The sequence below is a fragment of the Ochotona curzoniae genome, unplaced genomic scaffold (genome assembly GCF_017591425.1).
Source record: "Ochotona curzoniae isolate NIBS_2020 unplaced genomic scaffold, NIBS_Ocur_1.0 scaffold_3890, whole genome shotgun sequence".
In the NCBI taxonomy this organism is placed as follows: domain Eukaryota; kingdom Metazoa; phylum Chordata; class Mammalia; order Lagomorpha; family Ochotonidae; genus Ochotona; species Ochotona curzoniae.
Window position 1 is genome coordinate 14048781 of NW_024467115.1, and position 13753 is coordinate 14062533.

General features: G+C 40.2%; 1 protein-coding gene across 1 annotated transcript in view; it reads right to left on the bottom strand.

Annotated features, from left to right (window-relative positions):
* Window positions 1-226: 226 nt before the first annotated feature.
* Window positions 227-13753, bottom strand: part of LOC121146264 (MFS-type transporter SLC18B1-like) — a 32083-nt gene continuing 18556 nt past the window's right edge. The window contains exons 8-14 of the mRNA XM_040965656.1: window positions 12765-12866; window positions 4875-4966; window positions 4094-4189; window positions 2560-2634; window positions 1496-1589; window positions 1350-1399; window positions 227-764 (exon numbers count right to left, since the gene is read on the bottom strand). Coding sequence (XP_040821590.1) covers window positions 677-764; window positions 1350-1399; window positions 1496-1589; window positions 2560-2634; window positions 4094-4189; window positions 4875-4966; window positions 12765-12866 — 597 coding nt within the window. The 3' untranslated portion in view covers window positions 227-676. The remainder of the gene's footprint in view (window positions 765-1349; window positions 1400-1495; window positions 1590-2559; window positions 2635-4093; window positions 4190-4874; window positions 4967-12764; window positions 12867-13753) is intronic.

The window sequence follows — 13753 nt, forward strand, 5'->3', positions numbered from 1 at the left end:
TGTCTTTTTAGGAGGTGACTTAAAAAATTTCAGGGATATGAGATTAAAAGATACCTTTATTTTAAGCTAAAATATGTTTGAAATCTATGCATAGGAGAGAGGTCTTATTTTAAAAACTGTGTGTTATGAAAAAAAGCATGCATGGATTTCAAAATTTGTTGGTACCAAAAAGCTTTTAATTTCATTTCTCAAAAATAAATGTGAAGTTGCCTGTGTATTTCGAGTGTATCAATTCATTTCAGTTGTTGGTCATTAAAAAAAAAAACATGTTCAGAATCAGCACTTAGAATAAAAAGCAAGGAAATGCAACGGGATGAGTAAAATAGTCAAGCCTAAGTGTGGTTACTCAGAAAAGGCAAACTTTGCCTGATTTTCCAACTATCACGCTCGTCCTTAAGATTTCAAATGCGCCTGCCAGCAGGCCAGCTTTTCAAGACAACAGTCATGGAGCCGAACATGGGATCATCAAAGCACACTAGCATTTCTGGACTGCTGGCATGAGATCCGTGGAGTCTGTGCAGACACAAAAATAGTAGGAAAACTTTCAGCAGCCAGGTTCAAGGCCAGGAGAATCCCTCTCTCAGCAGCCAGGTTCAAGGCCAGGAGAATCCCTCTCTCAGCAGCCAGGTTCTAGGCTGGCTTCAGGTTCAAGGCCAGGGGATCTCCCACTCCTGCATCACTCCAGAACAGTGCAAGGGCGGATTTCCTCGGGCAGCAGAGCAGTCCGTTCCCACTCTGTACCCTGGATGTTTTGGAGTATAGATCTATGTTAAGGAAAAGAAAAGGAAAATGTTAGTATTTCTTATTTTCAATGACAACACAGAACAAAAACAAGCCCAGCATCTCTTTCCGGCTGTCTCCTTGAAACATCTGCCAAACAAACAGCCTGAGTTCCCTGATAAAGGAATGAATGTAAGATGGTATTCATGTGGTATTCCACAATATGATAAAAAAAAAAGAATGGATGTAAAATGGTATTCCATGTGGAATTCCACACTATGGTGTTGTGGTGTGTCAGGCAAATCTATCACCTGCAAGGCAGCATTTCATGTAAGCACTGCTTTGAATACCAGCAGCTCCACTTCCGATTTAGCCCTGTGCCAAAGGCCTGGGAAACAGGTACTAGGCTCCCTGCTGTCCACATAGGACACCAGGAAGAACCTGGGGAGTAACCAGTGGATGGGAGGTTGATATCGCTTTCTCCCTCTCCCCAGCTGCCAACCTTAAATCAATCCATCCATCAATCAATCAATCCATCAATCAATAAAATCTTTTCAAAAATGGGTATTTCTGTTCCACTGCTGTAAGCTAACTATTAAAAAACAGGAAAGCTCATAAGCCGACCATACCTTCTTCTCCTTGAGTACTCCAGCAGATAAAACAAGCCCATGGCCAATCCCTTCAACACAAGTAAAGACACTGGTTAATGTGACATGTCCAAGTCACATTTCTCCACAAATACAACGCACATGAAAGCAGAAGACCAGATACTCACACATATCAGGGCCCACAGGCCTTGTATTGCTGCTGCCCATTCAAAACCAATTTTCTCATATAGAAATCCACCAACTGTTGGTCCGATAAAAGCACTGACAGTGGAAAGAAGAAAGAGTGTTTCATAATACCAAATTGTGATTGCTTTCTAAAAACTGTGTGATTCCTCAATAATAGATCTTCCTTTAATTAGAACTATAAAATTAAAGGAAGAAATTCCTGGGTATATCATGAATATAAGAAAAACGAATTCTACCTGATAATGAAGTTCAAAATTTATAAACAATTCTAAGGTTATAACAGCTGCTGATAGGTTGACAGCTTATATCAAAGCAAAGAAAGATGACACATGTCCAGAAGGCTCTTTACACTCTTCTGCAGTCAGTATCTGTCTGTAACATACTCAGTCTGATGCATACCTAAGGACTGAATACTGTATTGCTAGCACACAGTTATTCTTGTATAATAGTAGGTTAAAAATGAATGAATGCATCTTTAAAATGAGACATGTTTCTGCTAAAGTCAACTACAGATATCACTTAAATAAGAAAGGTATGTGAGATGATTTGGATGAGATTCAGTGCTTGATTTTGACGTTAGAGGGTCTGGATCAGAACTCCATTCAGACTGGCAGTTAAGATTCAGGTTAAAACACTTATGTCCATGCCAGAGTACCTGGGTTCCATACCTGGCTCCGGTTCCCAACCCCAGCTTCCTGCCAGTGCACAGCCTGGGAAGCAGCACATGATGGATAAACTCGACAGGCTCCTCCCATAACTGGATTGAAGTCCTGGCCCAGTCCAGGCCAGTCCTGGCTATTGCGGCCATGGTGGGCATTTTGAGAGGGAACCAGAGGATGAGAGCTCTCTTTCTTCATCTATATCTCATTCTGCCTCTCAAATAAATTTAAAAATAAGAGAACTATGCTTGTACTCAGGAAGAACTAATTGGTCTTTGCGAAAGTCCTGTCTCATCTACCCTCTCAGTAGTTTAGTCCCCTGCAGGATGGGGATGGTATTTTGCATCTTGCACATATGAATGAAACTCAGTGGAATGCCTACTCACCCAAGTGACCACGCTGCACCGAAGAAACCAGATACAAGTCCTAGTGTGCTTAATCCCTGTTCAAATCCATTTTCACTGCAAAGAGAGACATGATTGTATCCATTATTAAAAGGAAAACCCTCATGAAGAAAAAATTGTGTAACAGATAAATTAAGGTAAACCAGGAACAATGTGGCAAGATATTCCACTTTTAAGATAAAAGCTACTTAATTCAAAGAAATGTTCAAAGCTAGGTTTTTCTCCACAGCTTTTCAAAATTGATTCTACTACATACATGAGGACACATAGAAAAGTTCATATGGAACTGGAATTAAAATCTAAGTTGGTTACAAAACTTTTTAAAGTCCAAATTCAGCTTTTTTTATAATAAACACCTTCGATGAACTTTTGAAAACCTTATCATATAAGATACATTAAAAATCCTCGCTCAATAAAATGGGACTAGATTTTCTTTTCATAGTGTTATTACTATTTTCCATGATACTGTTTTGTAGCTATAGCGATTTTCCCCTCCATTTCCACTTCCTCCCTCTCCATTTCTCCCCCCACCATTTCCCCCCATGTTATTACAATAGAATAGTCCTTCAGCAACAGTCACATGTACAAATCTCTGCTATTTAAGTGTAACATGGCATTGCCTATATAAGCAACGGTTAAAAAAATTACTATCACATTGTCAAGGTGTATTGATTGGGAAAACTCCTTTTATTCGGGAGTAGAGATGCATATGACAAGTATGGCACTGGATTTTCTACCCTTGTCTATTCCTACAATGCCATGATGCATGAAAATGTAAACTTGCAACTGTTACTAAAGGACTAAAGTACTGTATTAATACGGGGGAAATGATGGGAGGGGACATGGAAAGGAAGAAAGGTGAAGGAAAGAAGGAATTTCTACACCTACAAAACTATATCATAAAAAATAATTAAAAGTTCAAAACAAAATCATGACCCATAATTTTGAGATGAAGATCAGAACCATGCAGAATTTTGAGAAAACACAGGCTTCTCCTTTTTCCTAAAGTTAAAACATAAATTCAGAAATCTGAAAATGTTCACTACAGGTTCAATGAGAATTGCTGAATTGAACCAGCAGGGTCATAATTTTCTGGTCATTCACCATCACATCCATTGAACAAGAGAACGATGGGCAAATGACAGAGGCTGGTCATCCCTCGTTCATGTAAGACCCCATGCGTAAGACAGGAATAAGGCTGAAACAATTTTGTTTCATTTTAGCTTTTCAAAATCACCCATCGACTGAAGCAGAAACCAAAGTCAAACATCCACCCTCACCGTTTTCATCTATTAATCTATTAATACTGCCCTGTGTTATTATTTTATCACTATATTATTATTATTATTGTTGTTGTTATTATTATTTATATTACCATACTGTGTGTTATAATACCATTAGATCCAATATTGGGGAGAAAAATATTCAACATCCTACAAAACCAAGGAATTCAAGAAAGCCTGTGGTGTTCATTGCTATTCCTAGTATAATGCTTCAAACAATGGAAGTAACTTACTGGGCACAACTAAGAATCTCCGGGAAAGTTGGAATAATACTCATGCCAGCAGAAATGCCATTCACCACCAACACCAGGACCAGCAACCAGAGCTGGCTGCAAGACAATTTGGGGGATTAAAAAAAAGTCAGTATTTTAAGAAACAAGAAACTTAATGCTAAGGACGTCAACACCTCAGGAAAATGAGTGTCACAAAAGTTAGAGTCACATCTGATCCCACTTCATTCAGTAATTTACCCTTCACTTTTGGGGGAGGAAAAACGCTTCATCTTGACATCTACACCATGGTTCTCATGTATCCCATGTGTAGAGCCAACTCGCCTTCTTCTCATCATATAAAATTCATTGAAAAATTGTGAAAAGGTCAACATGAGCGTTGTTTATTTGGTTATTTTGCTTTGAAATTCAATGCAGCACAAAATGGTGTGGAATAGGGCAGAGTATGGGAATAGACAAGTAACTAAGGTGCCTTCCACATTCGACATTGTGTTCACGGACGTTACCTGATTTGCCCAAGTTCACATCACCAGCAAATAGCAGAGCCAAAATTCAGATCTACATCAGCAGGACTCTGAAATGTCTCTCTTTCCACAGTGTGCCTTATCAGAGAGAACTGGGGAAGATCTGAGAGGTCGTTTTATTTGAGCTAATAAATGACATGAAGCAGGCTGCAATGTGCAGCTACTGCAAGCTCTAAGGGGGTTACAGAAACATAACATGATTTAGCTCCTCCTCCTCAAAGACTGAGGAAGAAGAAAAAAACAGAGAAGAAAACAATTACCTTTTAATCTGCAGGACTGGGGCAGGGCCTAAGAGGATGAAGCAGCCTGCGGTGATGATGTTTCCAAAAACCAGAAGCCATTTCCTTAGATGCTGGTAAAAACAGAGAGGGGGAAAGGCCCTCGCTCATCCGACAATATAAAGAAGCATTGGATAACAGAAGTCATGGTATCCAAACACTCAGATACAATGAGGAAAACTTAACTTCACAGTGAAGAGAAAACAGTAGATGACAAACTCAAAAGCAAAGACAACATACCTAACTATAAAGAGTGAGTAAAGATAGGAGTTCCTTAGAAACGGAGTATAGTGCAAACTTTACACATGGTAAACTATTCCAGATACAACAATGTCTAAAACCAGTCACCACAAGGAACCCATTAAGTATTTAAAATACCTTAAAAAGACACAAATTAACTGCTGTAGACTGTTTCCACTTCCTCATCAAATATTTAGACATTAAATCCCAACATTCAGCATGGCAGTGTTTGGAGATGAATCTTTGCAGAGGAGGTGTCAGGGCTCCTCTCGGGAGCAGGATGAGTGCCTTTAGGAAAAAAAGCCCAGAAACTTCCCTTGCTCTTCTATCAAGTGAACTATGGGGAAGGACAGCTGCGGGCCAGAAGATGAGCCCTCACTGTCAAGGAATCTGCGAGTGCTTCGATCTTAGACTGTCCAACCTCAGGGCTGCAGGAAACACACTTCTGTTGCTGAGCCTCTCTGTTCCTGTTACAGATGTCTGAACACATGGAAGCACTATTCAATGAAAGCAGCCCTTATGCTGGGGTTGTATAGAGCTATAATATTTGTTCAACTAAGGCCCTATGTAATCTCCAGGGGATTTAGGTTTTGATAAATATTTATGCAATAAAAGTATATGTCTATCTAATCAACAAAAGAAATGCCAAAAAAAAAAGAAGCACAACAGTATAGACGTTTGAGATTTAGATATCAATAGCATAATTCCACATGCTAATCAGCCGTGTAGAATCGTTAGCTCTCCAAAGAGGGTGTTTTCTACGGGACAGTTGGACCCTGCTAGGAATGCCTTGGTGACACCAGCATACACAACGTGTGGGTGCCCAGTGCCCTGGCAATCAGAGGGGCTGGGTGGAGTGCGCCTTAATCTATCACAATGGTGGGGGCACCAGGGAAAAGAATTTCCAACAGAGGATGTAGAGAAAAACAGTATTGGGGGTGGGGGCAGAGGCCTTAATGGGCAGTGGTCCCGATGCCCATAGCTAGAGCCCCTGGCAATTGATACATACTCCCCCACAGGCCTGAGGGGCGCTGGGGTCCTTCCAAATCTGCCCAGATTAGACACAGAGTCATGAAGCTACAAAGTGCTGCTACTATGCCCTACCCCTGAAGATGCACACGGGATGACACCATAGCCAACAGACCTTAAAGAAACCCAGCTACAGAGGGTTATATACATCCAGGGGTTAACAAATCTACCCTACCCTCGCCAAACGTCCTCAGTGGAACTCAGAGAAATTCTCTTTTGTATGCAAACAAAATAACAGTAGTAGATTCACACCTACTCCACAATACTGCACTGTGGATAAACAAATCAGAATAAATTCCCCAAATCAACAAGAAACAATAACACAATGGGAAGAGGTATCAGAAAAAGTAATGATCTAGACGAAAGAGGCAGCACCCCACCAAAAAAAGACCAAAAGCCAACATCTATTTCAGAGTTGTGAGATGAAGACATTGAAGTTCTACCAGACAAGGAATTTTAAAAAATAGTGATAAAATTTGTCAGAGACAATAAGAAGACTGGGAAGACTGCGAAGACTGCAAGGAATTCAAGAACCACATAGTCACAGCAATACAAGTCAAAAGCAAAATCCTTGACTTAGAGCACAAAGTTGAGAGTCTAACCAAAAGAATAAATACAGCAGAAGAGAGGATCTCTGAAACTAAAGACACGCAGAATGAAGGTACCCAGCTCATTAAACAGCTGGAATCATACCACGTACTCTCTCAGACCACCATGGAATGAAACTGGAAATAAACAATTCAAAATGCCCCAGGAAATATAGAAACTCTTGGAGGTTGAACAATATGCTATTAAACGAACAATGGGTCAGGGAAGAAATTAAAGATGAGATCAAAAAATTTATGGAAACCAATGAAAACTTGAATACAACATTCCAAAGCTTGTGGGACACCATCAGAGCAGTGCAACGGGATAAGTTCATTGCAATTGGAGCTCATGTCAAGGTCCAAGAAAGGCACCAAATACAGGAATTAAGCACACACCTCCAGAAATTGGAAAAGCAGCAGCAGAAGGGTCCCACACACAATAGGAAACAAGAAATCATCAAAACAAAGGAGGAGATAAACCAAACAGAAATAAAAAAAATCTGTACACAAAATCAACAAACCAAAAAGCAGGGTTTTTGAGAAGATAAACAAAATAGACACCCCACTGACCCGATTGACAAAGAAAAAACAAGAGAAAGCGAGAATTAACAGCATTAAAGATGAAAACGGCAACATAACAAGAGACACTGCAATCAGTAAGATAATAATTAGAAATTACTACAAAAAATTGTATTCCAACAAATCAGAAGACCATCAAGAAATGGAAAAGTTCTTAGATTCCCACCACCTACTAAATCTTAGCCCAGAGGCACCCAAAGACCTGAACAAACATATAACCAAAGCAGAGATTGAATCAGTGATTAAAGATCTCCCAACAAAGAAAAGCCCAGGCCCATACGGCTTCACTACAGAATTCTACAAAACATTCCGAACAGAACTAACCCCAATCCTCCACAAACTCTTCAAAACAATAGAAAAGGAAGCAACCTTTGCAAGCTCATTCTATGAAACCACATCACCTTAATCCCAAAACCAGATAGAGAACCATCAGAGAAGGAAAACTACAGACCTATCTCTCTGATGAACATTGATGCTAAGATTCTCAACAAAATCCTAGCCAATAGAATTAAAAAAAAAAAAATCAGGCAAATCATTCATCCGGATCAAGTAAGATTCATCCCTGGAACGCAGGGATGGTTCAACATTTGGAAATCCATAAATGTAATACACTACATCCAAAAACTGAAAAACAAGAATCACATGATAGTATCAATAGATGCAGAAAAAGCTTTCGACAAAATCCAACACCACTTCATGCTAAAAACCCTAACATAATCAAAGCAATATATGAAAAATGCAACACCAGCATCATACTGAATGGAGAAAAACTGGAACCATTCCCACTGAGATCTGGAGCAAGTCAAGGATGTTCACTATCTCCACTGCTATTCAACATAGTCCTAGAGGTCCTCACTGACACCATAAGATAAGAAAAAGAAATCAAAGGAATCCATATGGGAAATAAAGAAGTCCAGCTCTCACTATACGCAGATGACATGATCCTTTACATAGAAGATCCAAGAGACTCAATACAGAGACTGTTAGAACTTATACGAGAGTTTGGTAAAGTGGCAGGGTACAAAATAAATGAACAAAAATGAACAGCCATAAGTATGCAAACACCCCAAGATGGAAAAAGATCTAACTAGCAAGGTACCATTCAAAATTACAGACAAAGTATGAAGTATCTAGGAATAAATCTAACCAAAAATATAAGAGACCTCTATGAAGAAAATTACAAAACACTTAAAAAAGGAATGGAGAATGACCTCAAAAGATGGAGAAATATGTCATGTTCCTGGATGGGTAAAATCAATATCATTAAAATGTCCATACTACTTTAGGGTTCGGGGAGGGGTGAGGGGAATCCCAGTCCCCATAACACTGTGTCACATAATGCAATGCAATTAATAAAATAAATTTAAAAAAATAAAATGAAATATAACTAATACACAAAATTACAAATTAAAAAAAAATGTCCATACTACCAAAAGCAATATATACATTCAACTCAATCCCAATCAGATTGCCCAAAACATTCCTTATGGAACTGGAAACAATGATTCAAAAGTTCATCTGAAACACAAAAAAAACATGAATAGCTAGTACCATCCTGAAGAACAGGAAGTTAGAAGGGGGAATTACAGTTCTGGAACTCTGGGCATACTATAGGGCAGTGGTTATCAAAACAGCCTGGTACTGGCACAAAGATAGAGAGGAAGATCAGTGGAGCAGAATAGAAACAACAGAAGGAAACCCACACAGATACAGCCAAATAATCTTTGACCAAAAAAAAAAAAAAAGACAATCCAGGCAAATGGGAAGGTCTCTTCAAAAAATGCTGTTGGGACAACTGGTTGATAGCCTGCAGAAACAAGAAGACAGACCCACATCTTTCAGCCACCAAAAGCAACAGCAATCAAGACCAAGATAAACAAATGGGACTTCATCAAACTAAGAAGCTTCTGTACAGCAAGGGAAACAACCAAAAAAGTAAAAAAGCAACCCACAGAATGGGAGAAGATATTTGCGCACTACATAGGTGATAGGGGGCTAATCTCCAGAATATACAAAGAACTCCAAAAAACCAAAACACCAAAACAAACAAGCCACTCAAGAAATGGGCATGGGAAATGGGAAGATATTTCACAAAGGAACATACCCAAATGGCAAACAAACACATACAAAAAAACACCAACAACACTTGTTAGCGAGGATGTGGGGAAAAGGGAACCCTACTCCACTGCTGGTGGGGCTGCAGGTTGGTACAGCCTCTATGAAAATCAGTATGGAGAACACTCAAACAACTCAAAATCTGCATACCATATGATCCAGCAATAGCACTCCTAGAAATATATCCAAAACACCTGTTACACAAGAAGCCAACATGCACCCCTATGTTCATAGCAGCACAATCAGTAATTGCAAAAACATGGAAGCAACCAAAATGCCCATCAGCAGAAGACTGGATAAGAAAGCTATGGTTCATTTACTCCAAGGAATACGACTCAGCTATTAAAAAAAATAAAATGCAGTTCTTTGTGGCCAAATAGGCCCAACTAGAAACCATAATGCTAAGAGAAATGAGCCAATCCCAAAAGGTTGGGTACCACATGTTTGCCTTAATTTAAGATGAAATGATGTCAATATGAAAAATAGTACCTGTAAAATATATTATCTCAACCTCAAACAGCCAATCTCACATGCCATAAGATATTGTGAAGTAACCAATGAACCAACAATCAATGTGAGTCAGACTGCTTATGATCTACATCAAAATATTTTAAAACCTAATATACTTTTAATACCCTATGTTATTCCATAATGGGGCGGGAGAGCAGAGAAATCTTCCATCTCCCTAGAATATGTGAGGAAGATGTGAAGAATAACCTATTAGGATCATAACTGGTCTCATAGACAACAGATTCAAATCAGCATTAGAAAATAGTAAAACTGCAAAGGCATATGGGGGAAATCAAGAGTGATCCTGACAACCTCTTAACAGGAGGTCATATGCAAAGAGCAGGGGGGGGGACCCCAGAGTGGAGCGGGTGGACAGGAGGAGGCTTGCATCCCAACCCTGAAGACTCCCAGATCCTCACCAAGGACTATCGGTATGAACACCAAGGACTACATCCCAGCTGCCAAAGAGAACACGGGGAATTGGAGTGCCTTCAGAGGCCGAGAACTCTGAGGTCACCCATCCCCATCTGGATCTCCCATATGGGCTGCAAGAAGTCCAAATCCTTCCTCACAAGATCCAAGGATATCGGAAAGACAACCAGGAACCCTGAGCAGTCTGCAGAAACAAAAGAACAGTAAGCTTCCTTCAGGATTAGAGAGGGGAGCTTTCTATGGTCCTTGCTTGGCTCCAACTTTGGGTCCCCACCTTCTCTTGCAAAGACCATCAGGATCACTCCAGAAACCCCTCAAAACAAACAAACAAAAATACTGGAATAGATAGAGAACAACAAGGAAAGCTTAGAATCAGACAGAAAATGGTCAGCAGGGATGCACTTACACTTAACAAGGTGAGACACAAACATTAGTTACTCCTCACTGGGGTACTGAAGATTTCTCTGCACACCCCTCCTAAAACTGTTCTACACCTAAACTGTTGACATATGTTTTGTTAGTTATAAGCTAGTTTAGACTATTTGAAAAACAGCCAGGTTCAGCAAAATTATGCTTCAGCGCTATAAACTGCTAAATACTATAATGAAAATAGACATGAGACAGCTGAACAGTAATCTATAGCAATTTTAAGGTGTATAGAATCTGGTTCTATATAAACTAATAATTGAAATGTCAATGAAGAAGTCACACGATGTGGTTCAGACCTTGCATTTTTTTTGACATATTGGTTACTCAACCATGTCAATTAATTCCATAATGTTATAAATTGTTACTGATATAATGTCGGGGCTTTTAATTGATTGAGATGATACTTTGCCGGCCCTATCTTCAGACCAGAGATGGTCTCCCAAAAAGCCGTTGAACTTATCTGGATAATAAGATGCTGGACTTTATGCTTGGTATATGCTTGCAATGAAAGAATCTTAACTGAACTTGACCTGTCGTAATGCAATAATGTGCAGAGATCCACCATGGGGGGGGACAGTTTGGGGAGCGGTGGGTGGAATTCGAGTACCTATGAAACTATGTCACATAATGCAATGTAATTAATAAATTATAAAAAAGAAAGAGGGGGTCTTCTGTCAGGAAGGCTGTAGAACAATGAATATATACACACAAAATCCATTCACTCTCACAGAAAACCAAAACTATCTCTTCCTAGAGCAGAATCCATTTGATCAAGTCACATAATAATCTTAGGAATTCTGCCCTAATGCTTAGCATGAATCCTCCCCTTCCCCACTATTATTATTATTGTTGTTGTTGTTGTTAAAGATGTAATTTTTTTTTTTTTTGGAAAAGCAAATATACAAAGGGAAAGATCTTCCATTCGTTGATTCACTCCCTAAGCACCCACAACAGCCAGAGCTGACTTGATCCAAAGCCAGGAGCCTCTTCAGGGTCTCCTACCTGGATGCAGGGTCCCAAGGCTTTGGGTCATTCTTGACTGATTTCCCAGGCCACAGGTAGGGAGCTGGATGGGAAGCAGGGCCCACAGACACGAATCAGCACCCATATGGGATCCTAGAGCATTTAAGGCAAGGATTTAAGGTGCTAGGCTACCATGCCTGGCCCTACAATTTTCTTTTTTTAATTTTAATAAAAGAACATTTTCCCTCAGAAAATCTAACTCAATAGCTTTAGAAAAGATTCTTTTAGGGCCTGGCACAATGGCTCAGTGGCTAAATCCACACCTTGCACAAATTGGGATCCCACATGGGAGCTGGTTTATGTCCCAGATACTCCAATGCCCCTCCAGGTCCCTGGTTGCCGCCTAGGAAAGCAGCAGAGGACAGCCGAAAGCATTGGAACCCTGCACCCTGTAGGAGATCTGGAAGAAGCTCCTGGCTCCTGGCTTTAGATCGGCTCAGCTCTGGCCATTGCGGCCACTTGGGGAGTGAACCAGTGGACCCGGCACAGTGGCGCAATGGTTAAGGTCCTCGCCTTGCACGCCCAGGATCCCATATGGGCGCCGGTTCTATCCCGGCAGCCTCGCTTCCCCGGAAGAGGCTCCTGGCTTCGGATCGGCATAGTATCGGCCCGTTGCGCTCACTTGGGGACTGAATCATCAGACGGAAGATCTTCCTCTCTCTTTCTCTCTCCTCTCTGTATATCCGCCTTTCCAATAAAAAAAGTAATAAAAATAAATCTTTAAAAAAATTCTTTAAACATTTTTCATTTTACAACTGAGGCAATTAAAAGTTAATTGGCTCAAGGTCATGGCTGAAGTGGGAAGACACAGAGAACTCTCAATTGCATAGATCCTCTCCAACTAAATGACTCACCAGTCTCAGACTCACAGGAAAAGCACTTATCTAAATATACATGAGCAACTCCAATAAAAAGCAAGCATACGTACAGGCATTTTGTCACTCAGCAAACCAAAGAGTGGTGAGGAAATGGTGTAGGTCAGCGCCATACCCAGGAATACCAGTCCAACATGTCCAGCTGGTAACTTAAACTGTAAAAGAAATTCTGTATTAAAGTCACAGGGGTAAGTCACTAAAAAACTACCCAAAGAAAGCTTGCTCTCATGGATCCTGGCTTCAGACTAGCCTAGGCCAGTCATTGCAACCATTTAAAGGACTGAACTAACCAGACACAAGATCTCTCTCTCTCACACGCCCCCCAACTCTGTCTTCAAGTAAATAAATAAATCTGAGAGAACAACAAAGTTTTCTGACAATGAGAAAGAAACATTTGATAAAATGGAAAGTAAATTTCTGAGAATGTCATAGGTCACAGTTGTATGGAACAATAACCCTCCAACCTCAAAAAGGATGTGTAGCAAGTTCTCTCTGAACTGAGAAAAGTCCTCCATGGTGAGGCACTGCCAACAGCCCTAACAGAGTGAAAGCATCACGCCAACCAACCTGGAGCAAGTAGGGGCCCCCCTTCCCACCATCACATGACAAGTGGCCAGCCACAGTGGTGTTTTGGGGAAAACCTGTCTCCTTCTTCCCATTTAAATAAACTACTTTTTCCTGGAAGGGGTGCAGTGGCTGACTTCTTCTATGGAAACAGCTTGGGTTTCTCAGAGATAAGTCACAGATTATTTCTCATTAGACACAACTTTCCAGGAGCACAGAAAACAGTGACTCAAAGAGATGCGTAGTTGACGATGGATACGGATTGGGTCACTGCAACAATAGAATATTTCTTGGGTGTTATCTTATAGATGTTCACCAGTTAAACACGATGTTACATTGCTCCCTAAACCTTGGGTCACACACAAAAACTACAGTCCCCAACCTTATCTGTGAAGTACCTCCAATTGTAATGATTTCAAAAGATAGGGTGAATTGTAAAAGCAAAAATCATTTTAATCATTATATTTATAATGTATCA